Genomic DNA, 25,452 nt, shown 5'->3' with positions numbered 1-25,452 from the left:
GTTGTAAGTTATGAATACCTGTTTATTTTCCAGTCTTTTACTTAAATCTGAATCCTAAAACCAAGTTTGCAGTCTTGCCAGCCTGTGAATGTATGTCTCAAAATGAGCACTGGCTAAGATGTCCTCAATCCCCAAAGTACTAATCACACAAACACAGATCAGTACTGCAACAACATTTCCCAGCCTTTTCTTCCTAATCCAAGGGTGGAACCTAAAAACACAGGGGGGGAATCCCTTTGAATATCACTTCAAGAAGGTGAGTACTGGCCAAACTGTCCCTGTAGGTCCCCCCACAAAGATATGCGTGCGCAGTACACGCATGCACGCGCGCTCACCTCCTCCGTCCTCTCCTCCTCGCTCTCAGAGTTGTTCAGACTTGAGGGAGGAATGGCGGCCCCTCGGAGTTTCTTCATCTCTCTCTGCGGTTTATACCTGCTTTTATATTTCCCATGTGGATCTACGACATCGGGCACCAGAAGAGCGAATCAGGATCGATGCGGGTTTAAGGTAAAGCACAGAATTAAACATTATCCCTGGTGTTCAGCGACTTTTCGTTAAAGCTGTCGCTGCGACGTCTCAAGTGTCCAAAAAGTTCCGTTTTCGGAGACGGTCGTGTTTTTATGTCACTTCTGTAGTATATGCAGTCAGGTTCTTGATGAATAAGCCGCCAGTTTAACACATTCACGTGTGAAGTTAGAGTTATGCTCGCTTTTTATTTAATTTGCTGTGTTTTTAATCTCAGGGTGCGTTACCTTTACCTGTCTGTCTGCGGGGTTCTAGCTGCAGGTCTTTTGCGTAAGGCTGCGAGCCAAACTCCGTTGGAACAAGAATTAATTTATCTTTTTCTCCTTTTATTGGAAATTTGCAGCCCCTCATAAGCAACTTCAGACAAATGTCGGCATATAATAAAATAAAAATGATTTTAGTTGCTTGACACTATTATCCTTTACCTAATCTCCAGTCTGGTTGGAAGCATAATTCAAAGAGATAGCAAGGGGGGTGTTTAAAAGTTTATAAACAAAAAAAACTTATTGATGATATTTATGTGTTGTGTTTGCCGAGTTGAACGCATATTTTTCTGCTTTTAACCAAAACGCTTTAAACATATTGTCGATATAAGTTTTGTCGCTTTGTGGCAAGTCTTAATATCCTTAATTATTAGTCATCAGTGTTTGGTGTTCCCTTGTCCTGTTCGGCATTTATGTAATGCTACAAAGTGCACATCACTTGGTTAAAACTCTAACCCCAACAGCCAAAGTCGAGGCGATATTTGCAGGCCCTGTAAATTATCGTAGGTCGTAAAGCTGATTTCCTGCCTTTTGTGTAATCTTTTAAAAGCAATTGATGTGGAAAACAGGAATATGTGAGCTGACCCACCGCCTCCAAACGCCTGTCCTGCTTTTGTACTTCACGGCAGCCTTGCTTTTGGCCATGAATGAACCAGTGTTTGGTCTGTGCCAGTTCAGAATAAGTCTCTAGATTCCGTAAAGGCCAGTGTGCATGAATTTCACTGCAATGTGAAAAGAACAAGTCTCAGAGATTTTTCATTTGTGGGAATTTCTATAGTTTCTATCCTCAGCCATGTTTTCTCCTCCTCTCTGTAATGAATTTAAACATCATAAATGTTAGTTTATTTCAAAGGTCCCAAGGACCTCATGTTTGTGTTGGGTTTTCTTTATTACTGAAAAAGGTAGATTTTTTTGGCCATTAGACTTAAGCTCCTGCAGTTGATAATTCAACATTGAACGTTTGTTGTTTTTGGCCAAGTAAAATTGTATCATGTGCTTAGGCTGCACAATTAAATAATTAAACAACTAAATATAGAAAAATTGATAAAGGCAGGGGAGAGTTGTCAATAGTTATTTCTTTCAAATATTGATTTTTATTTTCTTTCTCTGAATCACACCAACAGGTCAGGGAGCACAGACTAAGCTAAGATTAACTGATGAGTTTCAATCATTGCCAGTTAATCTGTAAACCCAAAAAAGATAAGCAACCTCTCACAATGGAGAAATTGAAGTTAGAATATACTTGTCAGTTTATCTTCCATAAAATAATAACTCTATTATGAAGTGTTAAGAAACTGTTTTTTGTTTCCATGTTTTTTTTTTAAGTGAAATAAAAGTTTCTCTGGTTGCATGTGTGTCCACTCTGCAGGTTTTAATTTTCCTATGTTGATAGATGAGTCCTACATGCCTTTGATATGCTCACTCTCCTTGTGTGTGTGTGTGTGTTATCCTGGTTTCCTCTTTGGCTTTGAAGTGTTTTCTACAGGAAGCTTCACACTGTTTACTCTGCTGAAACATTCCTTCCTGCAATATACCCCCCCCCCCCACTCACCCCCCCTCCCCAGACACACAGACACACACACACACAGTCTGCCACCTCCCCCTCTCTTCTTCTGCTTCCTCTCCTTTCACACACACTTCAAAGGCTGCTGGATGGGGGTGTGAGGGCCTGCTATTCTACAGGTGTGAGGTTATTAGAGCTGTGTGTGTGTGTGTGTGTGTGTGTGTGTGTGTGTGTGTGTGTGTGTGTGTGTGTGTGTGTGCTAGTTTTACGTGTCAGCATCATGCAGGAAAAGGCTCCTGATTCAGGATAGATATTAAGTGTCATTTTAATAACCTCTTGGTTTCAAACACTCCATCTTCTTCCCACAGTCCAGTGACATGGATGATGTAAGGATGCGCTTGTCCAACATTTTCCACTTCCAGTAGAATATTGATACCTTTGTGTTGTGCTAAGTTATTAAGCTATATGAAGAAGAGACTGGGAATCATTCCTTTGTTAGGGACGTGGCTGCTTTGACTGTCGTGTGTCCAGGTACAGGCTGTGAATGCCAGACCTCACCTAGTGTCACTGAGCTGTATATCTACTCTGTGTTCAAGCTGTTGGTGCCTTGTAGAGTATTTTCATCAGACTAATATTCTGGCTTACTTAATGGTACAGAGCATGCAATAAGTCTGAGATTCAGTTTTTGTGAGTAAAATCTTAGTATTTCAGCTAGCTAACCCAATTTGCTAGTGCTAGCTGATGCATTAGGACTGAAGCTTTTTGATCAAATCTGGTAACTTCTGAAAGCAGAAAAGCACCAGAAAAACCCAAACTTTGAGGCGTCAAAACACAGTCTTAAGCCAATGGGTGATGTCACTATAGCTACCTAAATCTTTTATACCCAGTCTCTGGTCCTGAAACATTTGCAGATGGTACTCGTTCTTTTTTTTTTTGTTTTTTTTTTTTTGTTAGGGTTATCAGACTCAGAATAAGAGTCAGCATACTTTATTAATCCCTAAGGAAATTATGTGGGTTACAGTTGCACCATTATAAATACCAGTAACAGAAACAGACTATTTAACAATACAATATGTTAGAGATTTAAGAAATTTAGGAAATATGAACAATATATATAAAAATCGCTCAATAATAAATATCACGGATTGACAGAGGTGATTATTAATCACTCGGTACAGATATCCCGGAAAATACTCAATACCATTTTCAGTGGTATCAGTTGCTGCTTAAATAGTTGGGGGGTTTTTTGTTTTGTTTTTTTTTAAGCAGGATGCTGCTGTCCTTTTTTGCTGGTAGACTTTACAGACATTAAACATTACAGATGGGCACGACTTTAAGGCTCCTTATCATTTTATTATTAGCTGCTAGCTGCTAACTTAACAGATGGCTAATGTGGCTGTCAGACTAACGGTTGCATTTACGATGTGTCTTTAATACTTTACGGACCTCCCGAAATTGCTCATGACATTTGTTCTGTGGCGTCAAGATCAACTGCTTCAGCTGCTAGTGAGGGGAGGGGCTGTGTGCCTGCCTATCTGTAGCAATTGTGTGTGATGTTGTGCATTAATACTCCTGCAAATAAGTATCTCATCTGTTTATTAGTATCGATTAATATCAGATTTTTTTGATAAACCTACTCAACATTCCTGCTTTGAAGAGCTACATGTTGGTCAAACTCAGTGAAACCTTTGTAATCCAGATGTTGGCTGCAGTGCCTCTAATGATGCTATGAAGTTTATTTAATTTAATTAGCTAATGTAGCCTGTAAGCTCCAAGCCTCTACATTTATTTTAACGGTCTTTAAATTGCTTGCTCAGATTTCTTCAGCTCCCTCTGGAGCCTTGCAAGACTATTGCAGTTTTTACAAAGATGGTGTAGTATTCATCAAAACAATTAAACAAGCTTTTATGTGTGAAAACAATTGTGTTTGTCTACATGGATAGTAGGGTTATAGTAGGGTTTGTTTTTTTAAATTGCAAATGTGTTAAAAGGAGGTTTGATATTAATCCTGAAACTCATGGAGGAAACCTCCTTTTTTCCCTACATCATCCAGAAACCCGGTTACTGCAGAGAAAGCTAGAATGATAGATGATTTAAGTCAACGTAAAATCTCTTTTTGTAGTGAAACACATCTGCTGAAGCCATCACATCTGTCTCAGCGGAGGAAGTAACTCATTCGGCTTCCTCCTCTCTGTATCCCTCTCTGGATTCTTCATCCTCCCGTCTCTCTACCCTGCCATCATTTTTCAAATAAGGTTTCCCCTGTGAAACCATGTCACATATCTAGGGCGTCGGTGTGGTTTTGGCATCAGGGAGCCTCAGAGGACATCATGGCTGGGTAGGCGTCGGATGGGAAACGTGTGTTTTCTGATTTCTGGCGGCTGAAACAGGCAGAAGGTGAAGCGTGAGTGCTGGAGCTCCACCTCTATCATAAAACAGCTCAGGGAAATATTTTTCATCGCTGTCCTCTGAGGCTTTCTGAGGAAAAACTGAGTTTTACAACTTGAACTTTACTTACGTATGCACTGGAAATGTCCTAAACAGCCCTGAGCAGAAGTACGAGGTAATAAAAGGAAAGCGAGGATGCTTTAAAAACTTATGCAACGAACAGTTTTGATTTATTGAGTTAATATTTTGTTCTTAAACCTTTGGAAAACTTGCCACAGTTCTTCTGTGGATTCACGCTGCCTCAGTGTGATTCCATCTCTTCATGTCTTCATGAGTGAATGATGTTAAGCTCCGGTCTGCATGCCAAAGTCTCCCTGGTACCTCCAGTTGATCTATGTTGCGTTTTTCAGAATGTGAAAGCACTTAGGTAAAGAAAAAAGTGCATGTGTGGATGGTGAGTGCTCCAGTACAGAAGAAAAGTGCTATATAACAACTAGTCCATTTAGGATTCTAAGTATCTGCTATTCTTCTGGGTGAAGATGTTTTTTTTTGTTTTTTTTTAAATAACCATTTCAACACATGTACTGCAAATCTTAATTTTTTTAGACACCTTAACAGAAATATAAATGATCTTCGGTGGATCTTCCGACTTCCATCGTCTAAAGTCTGTCGTGGTTTGACTAATCCTGTGAGAATGGAGCAGGTAATTGGTCAAATCACTGCAAGCTAATGGAGTCTCTACTTGGGAAGTAGTGTACTTTGAGAAGTGAGAACGTGTTGGGCGTGCACTTTCTCCTGCTGTGTGGCTACACGTGTGAAAGGGAAACATCAGACAATGTCCCGACCTGATTCCTGTGACATTGTCAGGAGCTCATGTGTAAAAGTGGGCCACAGCTCTTCCTTCAGAGTCAGTTTTGTTGCAAAGAGATGGCCCCCTGACGGTGGTGGTGGTGGAGAATTTGTGTATTTTTATGTCCTTCAAACAAAGAAGAACTTTGTAGTGAAAGGAAGATGTTGGATGTTAAAATCCTAAATGAAATTAAAATGGAGTTTTCTCAGGTAACAAATGAGCGTCACATGACCTCGTTCTATAGATTTGGACCGTCACTCACTACACATGTATAGTGTTGTCTAGGTCGTGTATTTTCAAAGGAAGTCAGGATTTGGCCTGCTCAGAGTCTCTTAAAGGACAAACCGTCACAGCGGGAGTGAAGCAGCTCCTCCTGGGTTAGGAGGAGGAGTCCTGATGAAGAGGGGTGGGAGGGGTTGGGGGACATTGAGGAGCAGTCATGCAGGAGGAGGAAGCCGCAGGTTTTGTTCTTGCGGTGGGAAATCTCTGGTTGGCTGCTCCCGAGCTCACACTCACACAGAGTTTGTATTGTTGGACCTCACTTTTGTTTCCAGCTTTTTCTTTCTGGATTTGGTGCTGAACCGAGATCATACATGATTTCATGTTCCTGTTCAGCAGTTTGTCATGTGACAACAGATGCGTGCGTTCCTGCTCTCCATGTTTAGCCATTAATAAAACATTTTGACTGGACTGCACTCACTGATTGGCAGTTCCAGAGTCGTTGATGATGCACGGTTTAGGTCATTTCTAGTTACATTGTACAGTTATTTCATTTTTAACCTTAATTTATATTTTATTCCTTCCTAGTTAAATTTACCCTTTTAAAGTTTTCATATTTATTTCCTATCTTATTCATAGCCTTTTCCTTTTTTGTTTTCTTTAGGTCACGAGCAGTTGTCCAAGCATTTCACTACATATCGTACTGTGTATGACTGTGTACGTGACAAATAAAATTTGAATTCTAAAGATGATTCACCAAAGTCAGCCTGTTTGCGAAATACTTTGTGTCTCCAATTTTCATCTAGCATGTCTGACCATCTTTATCAACAAGTACATGCTCCTCACTTTCGATGCACCCTCTCCTCTATGTTCTTTCTCCGGATGGATGCACACTTCCTCACTTAATCTATGATCCCACAGGGTTTCCTATCAAACTGCGAGCCTGTTAACTTGAAAAAGGAGCAGGTCTGCTGTTAGTAAATTTTACTAAAAGAAAAACTATAATAGAATGAGAAAATCAGCTAAAAGGTGTAAATTAATGTGGCAACAACCCCATCTTTAGGACACGGGAACGACTGACTGCATTTGTAATTAAGTGCTCTATTGGGTAAGCATTGGGGAGCAACTTGGGTTAACTGTCTTGTCCAAAGATAGTTTGACATACAGACAAGAGAAGTTGGGGATCAAACCACCAACCTTCTGATTAGTAGATGAGCAACTCTACCCCTGAGCTATAGCCATCTTTCCTCAGTCTTAGGCTTTTACTATCTTGTATATTTAATAAGTAGCAGAATATTTTGCTGCCTTTTCATCTTTACTGGTTAACTTATACACTAAATGCGTGAAATGATTCAATTCAGTGCCATGTGGAGGCAACAATCTAGCTGCACTTTTAAGGTGGAACACTTTCATCCATCCTACTCACGCTGACTGAACAGAATCTATGAACAGATCTCAACATAACAGTTTTAACCGTGTTTTTACTGGCTGCCTTGTATTAAATATGCTTTAGTGGGGATTGAAATGTAACTGTACTATGCAAGAATCAGTTTGAGTTATTAAAAAACACTCATAGTGTGTTGGATTGGTGTGTTTTATGCATTGCATGTTGAATATCTGTTCCGTGTCTCAACAGTATCTGGTTCTTTCATCAGTATCACTCTCCCGTGATTTATGAGGATGAAGTTAAACTATTTCTCAGTCCATGCTGAAACTCCCAAAGCCCTAAAAATAAATCCTTTAACTTTTCTTCTGATAGAAGAATAAAATAAAACATGACTCCATTACATCAGAAAGATTTAATCTTTTGCAACACAGTTCATGTGTCCTGACATGATTTTAAAAAACAAAGTTCACCAGGTGATCATAATAATTATAAAGTGCATAATTTTCTCTTGTGTAAAATACCAGTTTACAGGGAAGGATAGAAGGAAAGTACATTATCAGTGTTGATTAAAGGTCTCCGTCCGCCTCAAAAACAGCCTTTTTCCCCTGTGATGATGATCACGATGATGATGCAGCGATTCGTCAGAACTGACAGTCTGCATCTGCTCCAAAACGGTATTTGACACACAGTGAACAAGATCCTACAAGACCAGCACAGACTGAATCCAACTCCGACTCAGGCGCTTTGTTATCAGCGGCCTTGTTGTGCCATATGGAAGTGTTTGGAGGTGTGTGTTTGTCTGTAAAAGGCAGGAAGACATTAAGAGGGCTGAGTTTTTAGCCTCGAGGCTTTTGCATGAACAAGGACCTCATCAGCTTCACACGGTCTCGCTGTTCTTTGTGTGCAATGAAATCCTCAGTGAAGTTTCAATGAAGATAAAAAGGTTCAGGTGGCTTTTTTGAAGTAGTTGCCATAAAGGAGCATTTTCTTTGGTGGGGTAGTCTCTGGAAGTTCGCAGAATTGCTAAAAAGTGGTCGTATTGTGTCTTATCTCATCTGCGTGCAGAAAACAAGTTCTCTAGAAGCAAATACTCAGAGACGGACTCAGGAGGGGAGATGAGTAAAAATATATCAATTATAGCTTAATAATATTGACATGATTAACATGATAGGAGTAATCGAACTCAACTTTTCACTTAAAGAAAAGCAATCAGATGTCCCCGACCACATGTAAGCACACTTCATTTTTATCATAGCAGTCCCAATCATTCCTTGGGATCAATCTAAACAAATATTTATTGATTAGACTGAATGAACTGAAATAACAGCTGGAGCTCTCTGAATGTTGATTGATTGTGCCTAGCAGTTTTGAAAGAAATAAAACAGGGGAACCAGCTCCATCTTCATCCCTCAGGTTCTTTCAGTTGGGCATGAATGTAGGATGGCTGGTTTAAGGTACAGCCTACTGGACCATCACACAAGCAGCTGTGATTACTGTGGCATATTAACATCCAGGCCTGGCAGTGGGCTGGTAGCCTCCGGGTGCTGCTCAGAGCTTTGGAGATCCACATCTGCATGTTGTAGTTACCTGAGGGCAGTGTCAAAGACATGTAGAGGCTTTTCACATTTTCTGTAAGCTACTGCTGTTTATGTTTGTGGTTTTGCTGCTCCCTTAGCATTGACTTAGAAGTTATAATAGACAAAGAACTTTATTTTATTTTATTTTCAGTGAAGTGAAACCAAGTGTTGAAGATAAATACAGCTTTAACAATGTGCTGAAGAGCTTAGTCTCATGTTTTATTTGTATTTATTTATTTTTAATTACCACGAGCCTGGAAAAACTCTCGGCCTCCTCAGCTTTTTATTAGCACTGTCCATGTGTAGCATATCTAATGTGTATATTAGCCTAACCATTAGTTAGCCCATCATTACATGTGAAGTTCAAAGTTACAGTTGTGCTGTATGATTTTTAGAAATACTTCACTTAGTACATGGTAAGTCAGCTTTTTATGGAGACTTCCTGCCTGCAATTCAGCTGAAAGCTTTACGTCTTCTGTTTTCATTGATGGAAGGATGTTAAACTTTATTGTAGCACCTGGAAGAACAGCAACACTGAAAGAGTTTGGACTGTTTTTAACTCTGTGGTGATTGCTTTTGCCCAGTGTTTGTTTGCTTTTGGGAATTCAAGGACCATTTTAATACGGAAATACCCAATGACGGCAGAGTTAGCAAGCAGATAAAGATAAGATAACATAAATGACTCTATGAAGACTGATTGCTAACCAGGTTTTAACCCCCCTTTTGTTGAGCATTTTACACCCTAGTAAAGCATATGGACAAAACTGGAGAGAAGTCTGAACATTAGGACCTGAGCTGCCTGAACTGCAGCTTGATGGACATTTATGAATTCTGGAAGAAGTGGAAAAAATGTTGTCTAAACCCAAGTAGCTGCACATGAGCTTAAATGGAACTGCGTTTTGAAATCTGTGATTTAAATCTGAAAATATCTGAGAAACAAGTGAGCAGCATCATAAGTGATGGTGCCTGACAGACGCTCTGCTCTGCAGGCACTTCAGCTCATCGTGCAGCTCTAATCTTCCTCTAATCTTCCTCCCCTGAACGGAACTTTTGTTTATGCTTCAGCCCAGGAGGAGTATGTTGATTAGAGGTCAGCTGGGAGTTTGTCCCCACATCTGGAACTGGTCTGGCTGGCCCAAACAAAACGAAGCAGAGGAGAAGTCTGCTAAGTGAACCTTAAAAGCTGTAATTGAAGAAGTTCCTGTTTAATCAGATCCCTCCTTCTCTTCTTTCCTCCTTCCTTCCTTCCCTTTTTCCTTCCCTGCAGGCTCGGTCATTACTTCTCCCATCATCCTTTACTCCCCCATTCCTCTCCTGAGTCCTTAGATCCTTTCCTCCCTTGTGTGCGCTGATTAATTACTGTTTCAACTAACTGAGCCTGCAATTAGCTGTCTGATTACCACAGGAACTGATTTTGTGTGTGTGTGTGTGTGAGTGATGTTTGGGGATTCCCAAGGGAAATTCAGTGTTTCTTCAAAAGTTTTTATGTTGTTTAAAGAGTTTTGTTCTTCTTGTCTGAAAAAGTGAATTTTTTTTTTTTTTTTTTTTTTTTTTTTGGACTGGTTTGTTTATGTGTCTGCGGACAGGATGTCAAACAGCTGCTCATCCGGTCATTTATTGTGAGTGATAATGAACTACTTGTATTTTCAGTTGTTTACTGATGTGGATTCATGTCTGCTCGGGCCTCAGGGGATGTGCGTATTTTTGTGTGTGTGGATATTTGCAGGGGAGAAGCATAATGATTATTACTAGTGAGAAACACCTGGCAACAGGAAAAAAAAGCTTTTTGTGTGTGTGTCTGCTGTAAAGTATTAAAGTTTGACTCACAGCGGTGGGCGGTTTAACTGGTGGTGAAGAGGGGTAGAAATAGTTCGTTAATTCTGAATTATCTAAATATGCAAGTTAGTAAAAACTCCAGGTGTTTTTACACAGCTGGGTAACTTTAGGATAGCTTAGAGTTGCCATTAGTTGGAGTGTGAAATGAACAAGACACCTTTTACTAAACGCTGAGATTTAGCCCCTTAGAATCAGGGCTGGGTGGGTAAAGCACTTAATGAATGTATGGTTAAATCTACCTTGTAGTCTCAAGTAAGTTGAGTCTTCAGTAAGACTAGAAAAGTGCTACACAAATACCAGTGAATTTCCAATTCTTGTTTTATAAATTAGGTGCACCCCTTTCCTTTCCGGTGTGCCTTTGTCTCTTGCTGTTTTGTTCACCTTGACCCAAAAAGACTAAAAAAAAGGAGCCTTTAGTTGACAGGATCTCAGTAAATGTCACAACATTTTTTTTCTGTAGGTGAACCAGTCGATGCTTTTTACCTTCAGATCAACAGAGGTCTGCTAGCTGTTCAGCTTTGAATGGTACGCAGTCGAGGTGTAGGTTGGATGCCTGCTTTGGCCCTTCGTTGCTCTTCCTGTAGCTAAGCTTGTCGCATGGGCCTCACTTTTCTCTTAGTGCCACTGCAGATTTTCTGCCCTTGCACGATGGCCAATATAGTCAGTCTGGGCCTGACCCCCAATTGGATGGCTTTTACTTATTTGTTAATTATTGAAGACACAATGTTTATACCATGTTAAATGATCAACCTTAAATTTGCTTACCAAAATAACATTTGCTTTGGATTGGAAACAAATAAATTCATAATGGACTGTCAGACAGTGAAGATCAGAGCCAAGTCAAGTGTTTCTGTCCTGTAAGATGCTGGAGTGTTTGAAGAGATACAGGAAATGTTGTAATGCAAAACCCATAACAGAGTAGGAGCGGATCAAAAGTACTGTCTTAATTATAATTTATGTATTAAGACATCACTATTAAATAGACTATTACTTAGAAAAAAATATAAAAAAATTAGAATGACTGAAGTCTGATATCTTGAATAGTCAAGTTAAGTAAACATTGGTGACTTTAAGAAGTGCCAGCAGCGGCGTCACGGCACATTAATTTTTTTGCATTTTAGAATATTAAGTTTGTTTATTTGATTAAAAAAAACTATTTTTCCCTTTTCTTAGACAACGTGTGATTCTCATGAGTTATTTTATTTAATCATAATAAAACCACTGATGCTTGTCAGTTTGTCCACTGCAGCACAGCAAAATAATAACTGTTGACAAGTGAATTCAGCAACAAACACCGTGCACCGTGCATTGTAAACAAACACCGTAAACAGTGCTTACTGCTACGGTGTGACACGGAAAACTCAACCTGTCAGTCACAGAGGCTGTGGTGACACTGCTGTTAAAACTTGACAAACTTGTAACGTCTAACTGATTCATACCAGAGTGAATTTGAGGAATTTAAATGTGTGTTCGCAATGAGTACTTGACCTGTGATGTAAAATTATTTACTTGTTATTATGCTTTATCTCGTACGTTTTTAGCAAAAATGTAGTTCCATGCAAAACCAGGTTTTTGTGGGTCAGTGCAAGAAACCAGGAAGTCCCTTTTTTTTTTTTCCTCCCTCTGTGCTGTTGGTGGAAAAAACGTCCCCCTTGATTTTTAATTAGCCTTTTAGTTCATGCTGCCAGCGGGACACGTGCACACACTGCAGCATATAAACTTCTAAAGGTCAAAGTTCATACAGCAGAGGCCAACTTAAAGCACAGCGTATGATTAATGCAAACATGATTAGATGAAACGTTGTGTGTGTCTGTGCGGACTATTTTATTTATTTATTTTTATCATTGTTGTGTTGCCTTTAGGTGTTTTGCGATCTGGACAATGAGGGACTTCACAAGTATGTCATTAAAAGTGTGTGTGTCTTTTTGTATGGATGGGTTGTATTTGTGAGGTACAGTGGCTGCTAATAAACAGCACACCGTCAGTAACACTCGCACACACTCAGCTGGGTGTCTCTTTGATTGGTTTCAGGTGTGTGAGACCAGTCTGACACCTCTGTAATAAACCTGAGGGGTGTGGTGTGTGTGTGTGTGTGTGTGTGTGTGTGTGTGTGTGAGAACATAAAAAAGGGTCAAAGCCGTAAAACTGCTGAAACAGTCGAGGCTGAAACATGCGTAAAGAAAGTCCTCATCTTTGTGTGGGAACATGGAGAATGGGCTTCTGGGTAATTGTAGCTCACAAGGGAGCTGATGTCTCGTCTTATCTTGCTGCTCATCATGTGTTACTGTATCTGCTGTTCTTTGTATTAAATAGACCTCATGGGTGAGGTTGCAAGGATAGCCCAGTCCCGTCTATTAAATGGAGATTTGGTGACCTTTCTCAGGCGCCAGCTTTTATCTTACAAAAATGTAATTATTGCTAAGATTTCCACTGCTGACACCATCTTAAGACCAAGTCATGGCTTTTACATCTGCATGGCTAGAAAGCAAGTAGACTTAATGTCTGTTCACCGTTATTGTCATTTTGTTAAAAAGAAGTGAAACAGCCATGCTAGGTGACTGGTTTGCATAATCTTCTGCTAAAAGTTTAAGCTTTTTCATGCCTGTCACCAGGAGTGGTTACTTTCATATGTCTCATATATCTCTGTTTTCTCCCTCAGGTACCTTCAGGTGCAGATGGAGGCCGCAGGCTGGCCGTTACCTTCAGAGCCGACAGTGAGTTTCTCTTAAACATCGTAAATCTGCACAAAGTGGCTGACTAAATGTAGCAAAAATTGTAGCACACATGGTACATTTCCTCTGGTTTGCACATTGCATTGTCTGCATCAGGTGTACTCTCTTAAATCTTTACCCATTAAAAGCATACTAGGAGTAAGGAAGCATCGAAGCTCTGCTGGTGTCCGTCATATTTCAGGCCTGCTTACAGAACAAAATAATTGTGTGTTCATCAGAAATTTGCAAGAAGATGATCTGTAAACTATTCTAATGGTCATGAAACCACTTTTATTGATACATACTTAGGTGTCGAAACTTGTCACTATGGGTACAAGAAAGGTCATCAGATGTTGTCTGAAAGGGGGGGGGGGGGGGGTTGAGGTAGACTCCATGTGTTGCTGTTCAATTATAATCCTTGTTTATCTTACATTGGGTCGTAGCAAGTCCATGTATAAAAGAAGCTGCTTCATCTCTTCACCCCTCAAAGTCAGCTTCTTTCTGATTGGCTTCCCCTTGTAAACATGAGCTTTGAACTTAATGAGCTGAGCTGTGTGAGACTGAGATGGCAAAAAACAGTCCAAAGTGTTAAGACCAGTTAAATTTGCAGACCTCATTACTGGACTCTCTGGCCATGTTTAACATCAGCCTCTAGAATATATAACAAAAAATAATCTAATCTAGTTCTGATTATGTTTGCTCTACCTAACTTGAATTTCAAGGTATTTATTAGTTAATCCAAATAAAATCACATTATAATATCAAATTTGAAGTGTTACAGACTAGAAGAGAGCTTTCATGCAGGCATTTTATGGAGATCGTTTTGTATTTGACACTTAAAATCCTCCACAGGTGTGACTCGTTCCTCTGAGGGTAAACCTAAAATCTTTCACAAAGATCAATTTGATCATAAAATAGTTTATTTTCTGTCATATTTGATATGAAAATCTGCAAGCCCTCCTTACCCTCGCCCACATCATCTCCTCTGTCCTCCTCCTCCACCTTTTCCACCACCACCCTGCGCCTCCTCTTCTTCTTTTGTTCTTTTCTCTGTAAAAGTCAAGTTCCTGAACCGTGGCCGATCCCTCCCTCCCTTCTTTGTCTGTGACCATGAGCGAGGAAACGCTTTCAGATCCCTCAGAAAGTGTGTGTGTGTTGTCTGCAGTGTTATTGCAACCCCTGCAGCTAACAACTACATGCGGTTTAACTATTTTATGGAGTTTGCTCGTGTTGATTGAGGAGTTTGAAAAAAAAAAATTGTTATATTTGTGCGATAGAGAAAAATATTGTCATAAATACAGATTAAATTTAAATAAGAAAACCTGTATTTGGATCTAGGGACTTGATACATGGATGGAGTGGACAACAACTTCAACCTTGGTGGAGATTATTCCGTGTTTCATCTAATAAATGTAAAAAGTCCTCCTTCCTCCTTCTGTAAGATCCAAGATGTTTTGTATAGTTTCAAAGTTAGTTTAAAACTGTGCACGAGGGAAAAGTGCAGCAGCAGCTTTAATTTATTAACTGTTTGTGCCGTAACTGCAGTTCCTGTGTTCAGTGATTCTGAGTTGATTCACAGGTTCAGTTTTTTAAAAATTAGAGTGAGTCTGATTTCTTAAAGATTTCCTCCCCTGTGTTTGGACACAGTCAGGTCAGCTCTTTCCTTGTGTCTCCAGCACTTATGCTACGCTAACATTATGTAGGTTTGTATTTGCTGACATTTATCTGCAGATTAAACCAAATCACCCCGTATTACCCAAAATGTCAAACTGCATTATTAACAGAATGTGATTCTTTTGTCTGAGGGTCGTCTTGGGAGTTTCTTCCATTTCTCTGATTTTCATTTAATCTAGCTTTAACACATATTATGTAAGCAATGACGTGTGGGTCAGAGGTCAGAAGATCATGTGAATTCTGAAGATCAGATGAAATGAAAACACGCTTGGAGCTAAAGTGAAGCGCTCAAGTGTTTTAGCATGACAATCAGAGTGTGTGTGTGTGTGTGTGTGTGTGTGTGTGTGTGTCACACCTCAGTAGTTTGAGGATCAAGGAGAGCCAGAGGCTTCCTCTCTCACACCCTCTCTTTGCTGGAAGTGATGTCATGGGAATTATAAAGCAGGGTGACCTTTGACCTCCAGTAGGTTCCCTAGAAAGGATTGTAGGATCAGCAATACGTTGAGGATAGTTTATTTATTTATTTATTTATTTATTTATTTATGTATTTGGTGATGGGTTTATCATCTTTGCTGCAAACACACCATCCTGCTGTGGGAAATTCTCACCAGTGATCAAAATGTTTTTTTTTAATCCACACATTCAAACAAATGCACATTTAAAAACTGTGATGTCCGGGATTTTTAAAAACTCCTGGATATTTTGTCAAATTAAAACCGTACATTTGTAAGCTCTGTCAGATACCTGTCCAGTGTCGTGTTTGGGATATTTTCTGTAGCTCTAACTTACAGACGCACCCATAAACTGCTCACGTCCCAGCCGTCATTAATCGTGAAAACATTTTTGCCACAATATTAGACCTCCTCTTTCAGATTATTTCAAACCTGACATCACACTTCCTTGTGTAACCGAGGCTGACATATGAAGATAGCGAGCTTCATATAGAAGTGAACAGGTGCCTTATACCTGTACAAATCCATGTCTCCTCTGGTCATGATAAGAAAGAAGTGTGACTGCATCGAAGTCCATCCTTCAGCTCCTTCGATAACCTTAGGAAACACTTTCCTGATGAGAGGAAAGATTTAAGGTCTTTGTTGCTGGTTTCAGCACTTACTTAATACACCAGTTTCAGGGGGCCGAAACTGGAGCCTAGTTTTAAAAAGCAAAGCTAGTCAAAACATTTATTTGAGTTTTATTCTCCATGGATGATCTCAACATAGCTATGTCCACGGATTTTGCTCCAGCTGGGATAGGTTCCAGCCCTCCCTAGCTGACAAAAGTGTTCAGAAAATTAACTGAATGGTAACTAATTGTTGGCTTTGGTCTTCGTTTGCTGACAGTATGTCCAGGATTTGAGCATCCAGTCGGAGTGCCTCAAACCGCGTGACATGCTCCAGAGGATTTAACCAAAACTAAAGATTATGCATTTTAGAAATCTGACAGTGCCTCACTGTCATTGAATAATTCTAATTTTTTTACTCAGACTGAAATCTGCTTCAGAAGAACGTCAGCTGAAGCTGATACTTTAAAAACAGTAGGTTCAAGTTGTCATAATTCTACTTTGAAGGATGAAGCATTGAAAGAAGATGAGGATGCACAAATAAATGGAGCAACTGTGATGGTCTCCTTCAGCCTCCTCTTCTTTCTGTGCTTTGTGTGAGCGCCTCCTCCTATGCTTCTTAAATTGGAAAGCGAACAGGAAGAAAAAAGGGGACAGCTAAAGAAAACGTTTGCAGTGAACTTTAGCCCTCTTTTCGTTCTTCTGTCTTTACACTGCTTTGTTTTATAAATGCTGAAACCAAAGATTAGGGAAGGAGGAAGAAGAGTAAAAAGAACTGCAGCCTTCCTCTCCTCCATACATCCTACGGAAGATGGAGGAAGAGGAGCAACCAGCTGTGACCTTCTCCTTTAGCCCTGAACATGACCCTGCTTTGAGGAGGATGAAGAGGCGAGAGCAAGAGGAGCAGTGACTCGTGTCTAACGTTCTCTCATCCGTCTCCATCTTTTATAAGCTCTTCTCTCCCAGCTTCTTCCTCCTCTTCCTCACTTCTGTCAATCGATGGTTAGCAGGAGGAAAGGGGAGCAGTCAGTCGTGTCTGAGTTCACGCCTCTTTTCTTTCTACATCCTAAGTCCATCTTTTTTCCTCCGATCCCTCTCGGTTCATGGCTGGCTGCTCCTCCTCCTCCGCCCCTCCAACTTCGTGTCTCTCAAGATAAAACAAGAGAAATGTTGGAGACGAGAGGAGGTGAATGACAAACAACCCAGAGCGACTGAATTAATGAAGGTGCGGTTAATAAAATATGGATGACAGATCGGACAGCTGTGGAATCTGCTAATAATGCATTTCTTAATTTAACTCAAAGTATCTCCTTAGAGGGTTATCTAAAGATAATGACACACACACACACACACAAAAGATGTCAATCGTATGACTTTTAAAAAAGTAGAGCTGTTATGTTCAGTCATTCTGGACTCTCATTAAAGTAGCTTTAAACAACTCACAGTTCAAATTAAGCCTTCTTTAACTTAGTTCAAACAAGCTGTTTTAGCTCCGCCCTTTAAGTCTAACTTTCTCCTGATTGGCTGCAGAAACTTTAACCAGGAGGTTTATGGAGCTGTTGAAATGAAAAGACGACATATGGACCTAAGAATAGAAATAAATGTCTGAGTTTAAGCCTGACCATTAAGGAAAGGTCAGTAGCGCAGAGCATCTCCCACCAGAGCTCTGGACCATAAACTTTCTTATATTTTAAATTCAGAATTACATATCCTTCATTTTAGCATGATCTTGGTCTATTGTACCTATAGTTTGTATAGTTTTGTGGTTTTATTTGTTTATTTTCCCATTTTTGAGACATACATTAGTACAGTAATTTTTAATTACTGTACTAATGTATGTCTCAAATTTCAAGTTATTCTCTCAATTTTGTGTTGTTTTCTCAGATGTTTTAGCTGCTAAGTAGAAATTTCAAGATACTTAATTTTAGATTTTAACTTATGGATGGTAACAAGCTGGAAACTATAATAAAAGAATCGGCAGAGTTGACAAAAGTCCATAACCTTCCTGCAAGAATCTGGAATTGAGCCTGAATGGTCCTTAAATGGCTGTGAAGATGTTAACTGCAGTCTTTAATCTTTACTCTGTCCATCAGGCTCAGATTTCTGTTTCAAGAACCATTAAATCTTTTGTTAAAGTGCGGCTCTCTGTGCTGTTGTTAATCTCTTCATATCTCTCTGTTTCTCTCTGCAGACTGCTCATTAAACTACCCACTGGGAAAGCACATGATCCGTGAGGTCACCAACGTCTCCTTCAGTCATCTAGCCTGCGACGATCAGGCCGCCGTGGTTGTCCACTGGTCTGCAAGCCCACTAGGTCTGTTTACCTGTCGGCCTGCCTGTTTGCACGATCATCCGGTGAGACAGTTTTAGAGAGAGAACAGGGAAAGTTGAGGGAAGAGCAAGAAAGTTCAAAGTGCTCAAATCGTAAGATTACCCAGCTCTGTGCGTGTGTGTCCCTTTGATCGGGGCCGGAAAGAGAGGGAAAGAGGATCGCATCTCACACAACAATGCCGCGATTTGACCGTGAAGGAATGTGTGTGCGCACAGTGTAAGGTGAACCTCTGCTGCCTCTCCCTCTCTGTGACAAAACGGCCCGTTGTTTTCTCACACAGAGAGGGAGAGGCAGAAATCTCCCTGAAATTCTCCATGTCATACTCACATGTTGCCAGATTTCCTCTTTGAGATCTGCACAGCTTAAGGTTTCTGCTGTAAGACAGCCAAGACTTTACCGACAAACCCAGAATTTATCTGAAACAAGGCTGAAGGCTGTGGCGCACCAGATGAGTAAAATTAGGGAGTTGGGCAGGAAGACTTTTTTTCTTTTTTTGGTCACCCGAATTAAGGTCTGTGACTAATTGTTGTTAACTGCAGTGAGAGCTTGTTTTGCATTGCCAGCATTAAGTTGGACTCATTCTAGGTTGAAGTTGGTTCACGGATCCCATTCAGAACTTTCATGGACAGAATTCTTAAAGGGGTGGAGGTTGTCGGATTCGGAGGTCTCAGGATCTTGTGTGAGTCTGTCAGCTTCCTTGAGCCATGACCTCCACCGTGTGCTGAGTCACAAGTCTGAGGCCATGGTTCCTAGCCAGCAAAGAGTGGATTGCCCACTCTGGTTTGGGAACAAGCTGCTTCCCCCGGGTAGGAGTAGTAGGAGTCTTGCGGTCTTGGTCACGAGTGATTGGTGTGGTGTCTGCAGTGATGCTGTACAGGTTTGTTGTGGTGAAGAGAGAACTAAGCATGAAAGCAAAGCTGTCAACTGGTCGATCTACATTCCCACCCCCAGCTGTGGTCACGAGCTGTAGGAAGGGTGGCTGGACTCAGCCTTAGAGACCCTTGGGGTGAGCAGCTCTGTCACTGGGGGCAGGCCATGGACAATCTGGAGAGATTATCGCTCTCTGGCTTGGGGACATCCAGAAGAGCTGGAGGAGGGTCTGGGTATCTCTGCTTAAGCTGCTGCCCAAACGACACAGGATAAGTGGCAAATAACAGATGAATGGATAGCTGGTTAGATATTTCCACTGTGTTTTTCCCAGAGAAGGCAAAGCTTCTACATGTTACGTACCAGGGATAAATAAGACTAGTTGTTGGAGACATTTAGCATCATCACATTAAACTGAGCCTAGTCTTAGCGTTTAACTTCTTGCAGCTGCATTTAATCTTCAAAAATAATGTCAGGGAACATGAGAGAGAGATGCAGTAGAGCATCTACTGCTGATCACTTAAAGCAACTCAACTACAAGCTACTTTTACTTGTACTTTCACTCTTTTTTTCTATAGATTTTATTCCCTTGCTCACATGCGGAGCCCATATAGAATCACAGATTAACTTTAACTTGTATTTGGGGGGTGGGAGGAAACCGGAGTACCTGTAGGAAATCCTCACAGAAAGGCCCCGGGTGACGCAAGAAACTCTTTCCTGTGAGGCAACATAACCATTCATGCCACAATTCAGACTACTCGATCGACTTACAAAAAATACCGTCCACCACAAACAATAAACTCTTTACATGTGTCCGATCTTATAAAAGAGGTGAAAAGGGGTCTTTTTAGATTTGTATTTGTGATAAACAGATACTCGTGGTTCTTGTTTGATTGCTATTGAGTTTGAATAAAGATTGTCCAAATTTATACTGAAGAGAAGGAGAGAAAGAAAAACAGATCAATTGTGACCTCAGGCTGCTTCTGCTGTTAAAATGCAAAACATCCACGACTCACAAAGAGGGAGCGAGAGAGGTGTTCAGAAATATGCCTCAGGACAGAAAAACCTGTTCTGCTGCATCTCTCTCTCATGTTCCCTGTCTTTCTCCTGGAGAGCTAATATGAAAAACATGTCCGGTCGATGTATAGGTATAATTAAAAGACAGGTGTGCTTTCAAAGAGGAGTGACGGGGGTTTAAGGAGTGGAGGATTGTAGGAGAAGTGAAGAGGACTGAAAATAAGGAGGGTGGAGACGAGAGGAGATGCATGCAAATGAAGGAACAGAGTGGAGGGGGGAGAAAAATGAGAACTGGGGGATAGGCGGAGATATAAGGAGGCACAGGAAAGAAGGAAACAAGGGTAGGTTTGAGGCCTTGTTGTCACTGTGTGAATTAGCTCTACACACTATTTGGTTTTTAATTGTAGCTATCTGCCGTGACTGGTTGCTGTTTAGCTGGGATGATTCCCAGCTACACTGACTGGTTACTATCTGTAATGTAAAATAAGCTGTAGAAAAGTACCAGGTATCAAAACCAGTTAGACCTTTCATGGTCTGAAAAGAAGAGTTGAGGAAAGGGCACAAAAAGATTAGCTGAAGGAAGCATCCTGAAAGAGTTGGCAAGACTGTAAAGAAGAAAATTAGGCTATTAGCTGCTATGTGCCCATTCATAATCACTGATTAAGGTATCGTCTTTGCCCTACTGCTTATTAGTGCTACTTTCCTTTCTCTACATCAAATATAATTTTTCATAACTAAATGCAAGATTTTATAGTACTGTTTAGAGTTAATGTTGACACAGCAAATCGCAAGATGTTTAGTGGTCTTTAATCTCCCAGCTCCTTAGTACAAAGTGAGAATACCACAAGTAATAGTCCACTGAGTTCACAGTAAGCAACGGTTGACCTGTGGCCTCGATTCAGGCAACACTTGCACCAAAAACAACATGTGTTTCTGGCAGTGAGAATACGTCTGCAGATGACTCATGCTTCGGAGTCTCCTGCTGTGTGTTACGTATCAGAAAGGATAACAGAAGAAAGTCCACAAACTGTATTATCCCCATGATGTCCGGAGTTCATGCACAAAAGTGGCACAACACATCAGATTCCCACCTTTTCAGTCTTTTGCCTTTTTCTGACAGTAAGTTTGTCGATTAGCTGTGACAAGCACGCACTGGCAAGGTATTACGTTAAACCTATTTCTCCTGTGTTTATATCAAGGTATGTTCATGCAACTCTACCATGACCACCTAAAAATCCCACCTCAAATCAAAGGGCTACTAATACAGTAGAACATTTACTTAACTGTGCAATAGAAATGAGTGCAGCAGAGAAAAGGGGAAAAATGGATGAAGAGGAGGGAACAAGGAAAGGCAGAAAGAAGAGTAAGAAGAAGGTAGGAATGAAACTAGATCTGGTTAGGAGTGTAGTGTAGAGAGTGAATAAGGATATGGATGTGTTGGTAAAAGGCAAGGAGAAAAGACTGGTGAGGAAGAGAAAAGATGGATGCAGACGTGGTGAGACTGAACTTGCTGTTGCGTCTCTGCAGGGATTGAACACATTAAAGGCTTCAGAGTTTACCTGGAGGACAAGAATCCAGAAGGGAAACAGTGTCAACACCTCATCCTCAAAGACCCACGACAGCTCAACTTCTCCTACAAGAACATGGTAGGGCCATTTCCACAAAAACACTTTGAACTGCTGGCTTTTCACATTTCCCGCAGTAGCACATCGCTCAAAGGATAAGATGCTTCTTCCAAATGTAAGCATGTTAGAGGCGGCTATCGAGGGTGCTGGAACAGGGGGACAAGGAGCCCTGAAGAAAATGTTGTTTTGAGGGATAAGCATGTTAATCCCTGCACACTTTTTGTAAAATGAAGCAGACATGCATAAACAAGCCGAACACTCCTAATTCTTTCTATTTTCAAAATAGGGATTTGTAATTGACACCATTCTGGGTTTGCTTGGGAGTGGACAGAGAGCCTGGGTCTCAATAAGGCATACCTCTGGATCTGCATCTGGAGTTTCTTGGGTTGTTAATGCATATTAGGCTTAACATCAGCAGTTTGAATCATTGTGCAGACCTCTCAGAATATAGTTATGTGTATTTGTTTTACTTCATTCTTTTGTTTTTTGTTGCTTTTTGGCCCTCGATCGATATGAAATTACTTCAGCTCCCTTGGTGGTTTCAGTCAATCCTTTCCGCTGCAGGCTGGCTGTGTAATAATCTCCTCCTAAGCTGATGGTAATGTGCTGTAAGAGATCAGGAACACAATCTGCAGTCTTCATTCTTCCAAAATATCGTCATTATAGGACACTGACAATAAACTCGCACATGACTGCCTGGACAAAGATAAACACTTGAATCCTTGAAACATCTGTGGCCCTGAAGCCTTGAAATAATTACCACACAGTGTAAGCTGGCTCACTGAGTCACTCTTCTGTTGAGATGTTGTATTTAATAAGTCCACATACATGCTCATTAGAGTCTGCTTTTATCTTTTTTACTGCTTTTAATCAATTCATGCCTGCAGCCCACAGATAAAAAAATGTTGGCACAATGACCTCAATTAATGTGCACTGTTCCCGATGAATGGATGAAGCAAACATGTTTGTGCTTTATTAACTCGGAGATTTACCATTGCTGCTAAACTGTATTATTTCGATTTACTTCATTTCCTCTGAAGACTGTCGCTCATCATTTCCTTCTAATTTCACCGTTGAACGTTTGTGTTTGTTAATGTTTTCATGTACAGAAGCTGAGCAGTCAGCCGTTCAGCGGTTTGAACTTTGACACCGACTACATGGTTCGTGTGGTTCCCTTTCCATCTCAGATGAACGAGAGCTTCTTCCCTCCGTCTTTCCTCAAAACTAACTGTGAGTCCTACACGTCTCACAAATGTATGGGACTGAGTTTTTAGCCGATCAGCTGATTCACTGATTGTTTAGAAAAGCCTTTTCAGGCGCCTCTTACATCATCTTACTGTTCCAAATCCCAAAAAGCCACCTCGAGGCACTTTACACTTTAAGGTAAAGACTTAACCAGACTCAGGGAGGGGCAGCCATCTGCCACGACTGGTTAGAGGTGAGCATAGTTTTACGTTTTCTTTGTTATAATATAATTGTCCCATTTAGGCTTCCAAGGCACGATAAAACAGAGTATGATTTAGGGCGTGGCTACCTCAGGATGCACAAGCCTCTACCATGTGAGTGTTTATATATACAGCTGGTATGTAATACATGTGACGACATAAACAAAAACAAGATACAAGATGCTTTGTTTTTATGTTTTCTTTTTCTATTTAAATCAGTTCAATTCAGTTTTATTTATAAAGTTAAAGTATAAAGACTTAATCACAACAACAGTTGCCTTAAGGCGTTTTATATTGAAAGGTGAAGACCCTACAATAATGCAGATAAGCAATCAGATAAGCAAGCACTTTGCAACAGTCGGAAGGAAAAACTCCTTTTTAACAGGAAGAAACCTCCGTCAGAACTGCAGTGACTGGTTGGGGCTGAGGGGAGGGAGACAGGATAAAAAAGGCCAGGAGATTAATAATAACTCGTGATTAAATGCAGAGAGGTGTAAACATGCAGTGAGTGAAAACAGATGTGAAAAGAAACGCTCAGTGGATCATGGGAAGCCCCAGCAGTCTAGACCTATTGCAGCATAACTTAAGGGAGGACTCAAGGTCATCTGATTCAGCTAAAACTGTAAGCTTTATCAAAGAGGAATCTTTTAAGCTTGTGTTAAAAGTAGAGGGGGTGTCTGTCTCCTGAATCCAAACTGGGAGCTGGTTCCACAGAAGAGGGGCCTGGAGAGACTGCCTCCCATTCTACTTTTAAATACTCTAGGAACCACAAGTAAGCCTGCAGTCTGAGACCAAAGTGCTCTAATGGGGTGATATGGTACTATCAGGTCATTAAGATAACATGGGGACTGATTATCAAGGCCTTGTATATGAGAAGAATTTTAAGTTTGATCCTGGATTTAACAGGGAGCCAATGAAGAGACGTGACGTCAGTGTCCTCACCTCTTGAGACACCTAAAAATTACCGTCCTGAAGAAAACAGTGTTTACTTTCATGTGGAGTCAGATGGAAACGTGTTCATTAAATACTGGAAGCAGAATAAAAACAAAAATGCTGCTAGACTGACAGATTTACTGCACTGCTCCGAGATGCATGCACCACCTTGGAAGTGAGTTTAAATGGATCACAAGACAGAACATGCATAAAGCTTAGGAGTTGCTGTGAGGTTGTGTGTTTCACTATGTGCCAAGCCAGACTAGTTTTCCCAAAACATCCCCTTTTTTTAATAAGCTGAGACAAAACTGAGGCTGTACAATGAGAACAATAAAACAAACTTTGTAACCATCTCTCTGTGTGTTTTGTTTTTTTGTTGTTTCCTTACAGCGTGTGAAATGCTCCTCGGATCAGACAACCTGGTCTGCAAACCATGTAAGTTCCTCAGTGTCGTCGTCATAACCAGAGCCACATGTAGGCCGACTTAGTCGGGAGCTGGTTACACTACCAAAGCTGGACCCAGCCCCGCCTCGCTCTTAGATCAGTTTATTGTGAATTCGTTTTTGCACAAACGATTCAAGTTTTTCTGTGTAGGTGAAATGATGAGAAATAGGGGAGGCTACGGTGACCTTAAGCAGAAAAAGACAACAATGTGGTCCTACATTTCTGAAATGTTGCTGTATTTTTTGAAAGGTTCTTCTTGTACTTGTTTTATTGCAATATCTAAGAGGTCGTGGGAGTTTAGAGTTCTTATTTCTTGTGTTTGCAGTCTGGACACCAAAGACGCTGAACGTGTCTCAGTTCGGATCGAGCCTTCATGTGGCCTTTGATCAGGCTCCGCCCTCCTTTGGTTTCCATTTCTACTACCTGTACTACAAACTGCGACCGGACGGACCCTCCAAACTGCAGCGCTGCAAACCGGTAAGATCAGCTGTGTTTAATACATTTTGACATCAGTAAAGTTCAGATTTATAAAAGTTTTCTAAAACCCGCCATGTTCGAGCAGGTTTTCGGTGACCTCTAATGAGAAACGTGACAGTTGTTGTAATAAATACTCTAATAAATCTCCGTAAACAGATTCAAATTCAAAGGACTGTGTAGGCGAATGAAAATATACTGGGTAGCAGGAGATGACAGAACCTGAGGAACTGGTATCATATTTAACCCTTTGTAATCACCATTTCCATATCTAGACCAAATAAATTATAGCAATAAGTCTTTCTGCATGCAACCGAACTT

At 40.6% G+C, this 25,452-nt stretch overlaps 1 protein-coding gene across 1 annotated transcript in view; it reads left to right on the top strand.

Moving 5' to 3' along the window:
• The first annotated feature begins 381 nt into the window (after positions 1–381).
• Positions 382–25,452, top strand: part of il17rd (interleukin 17 receptor D) — a 33,818-nt gene continuing 8,747 nt past the window's right edge. Inside the window, exons 1-7 of the mRNA XM_085457176.1 lie at positions 382–507; positions 13,209–13,263; positions 18,186–18,308; positions 21,738–21,856; positions 22,945–23,065; positions 24,604–24,648; positions 24,983–25,134. Coding sequence (XP_085313302.1) covers positions 388–507; positions 13,209–13,263; positions 18,186–18,308; positions 21,738–21,856; positions 22,945–23,065; positions 24,604–24,648; positions 24,983–25,134 — 735 coding nt within the window. The 5' untranslated portion in view covers positions 382–387. The remainder of the gene's footprint in view (positions 508–13,208; positions 13,264–18,185; positions 18,309–21,737; positions 21,857–22,944; positions 23,066–24,603; positions 24,649–24,982; positions 25,135–25,452) is intronic.

This window comes from Copadichromis virginalis, linkage group LG5 (genome assembly GCF_057382275.1).
Source record: "Copadichromis virginalis isolate Kocher_CV1m ecotype Utaka linkage group LG5, C_Virginalis_male_GT1.1, whole genome shotgun sequence".
NCBI classification, from domain to species: domain Eukaryota; kingdom Metazoa; phylum Chordata; class Actinopteri; order Cichliformes; family Cichlidae; genus Copadichromis; species Copadichromis virginalis.
The sequence above is the reverse complement of the archived record's forward strand: the minus strand, read 5'-3'. Positions and strand labels throughout refer to the sequence as shown.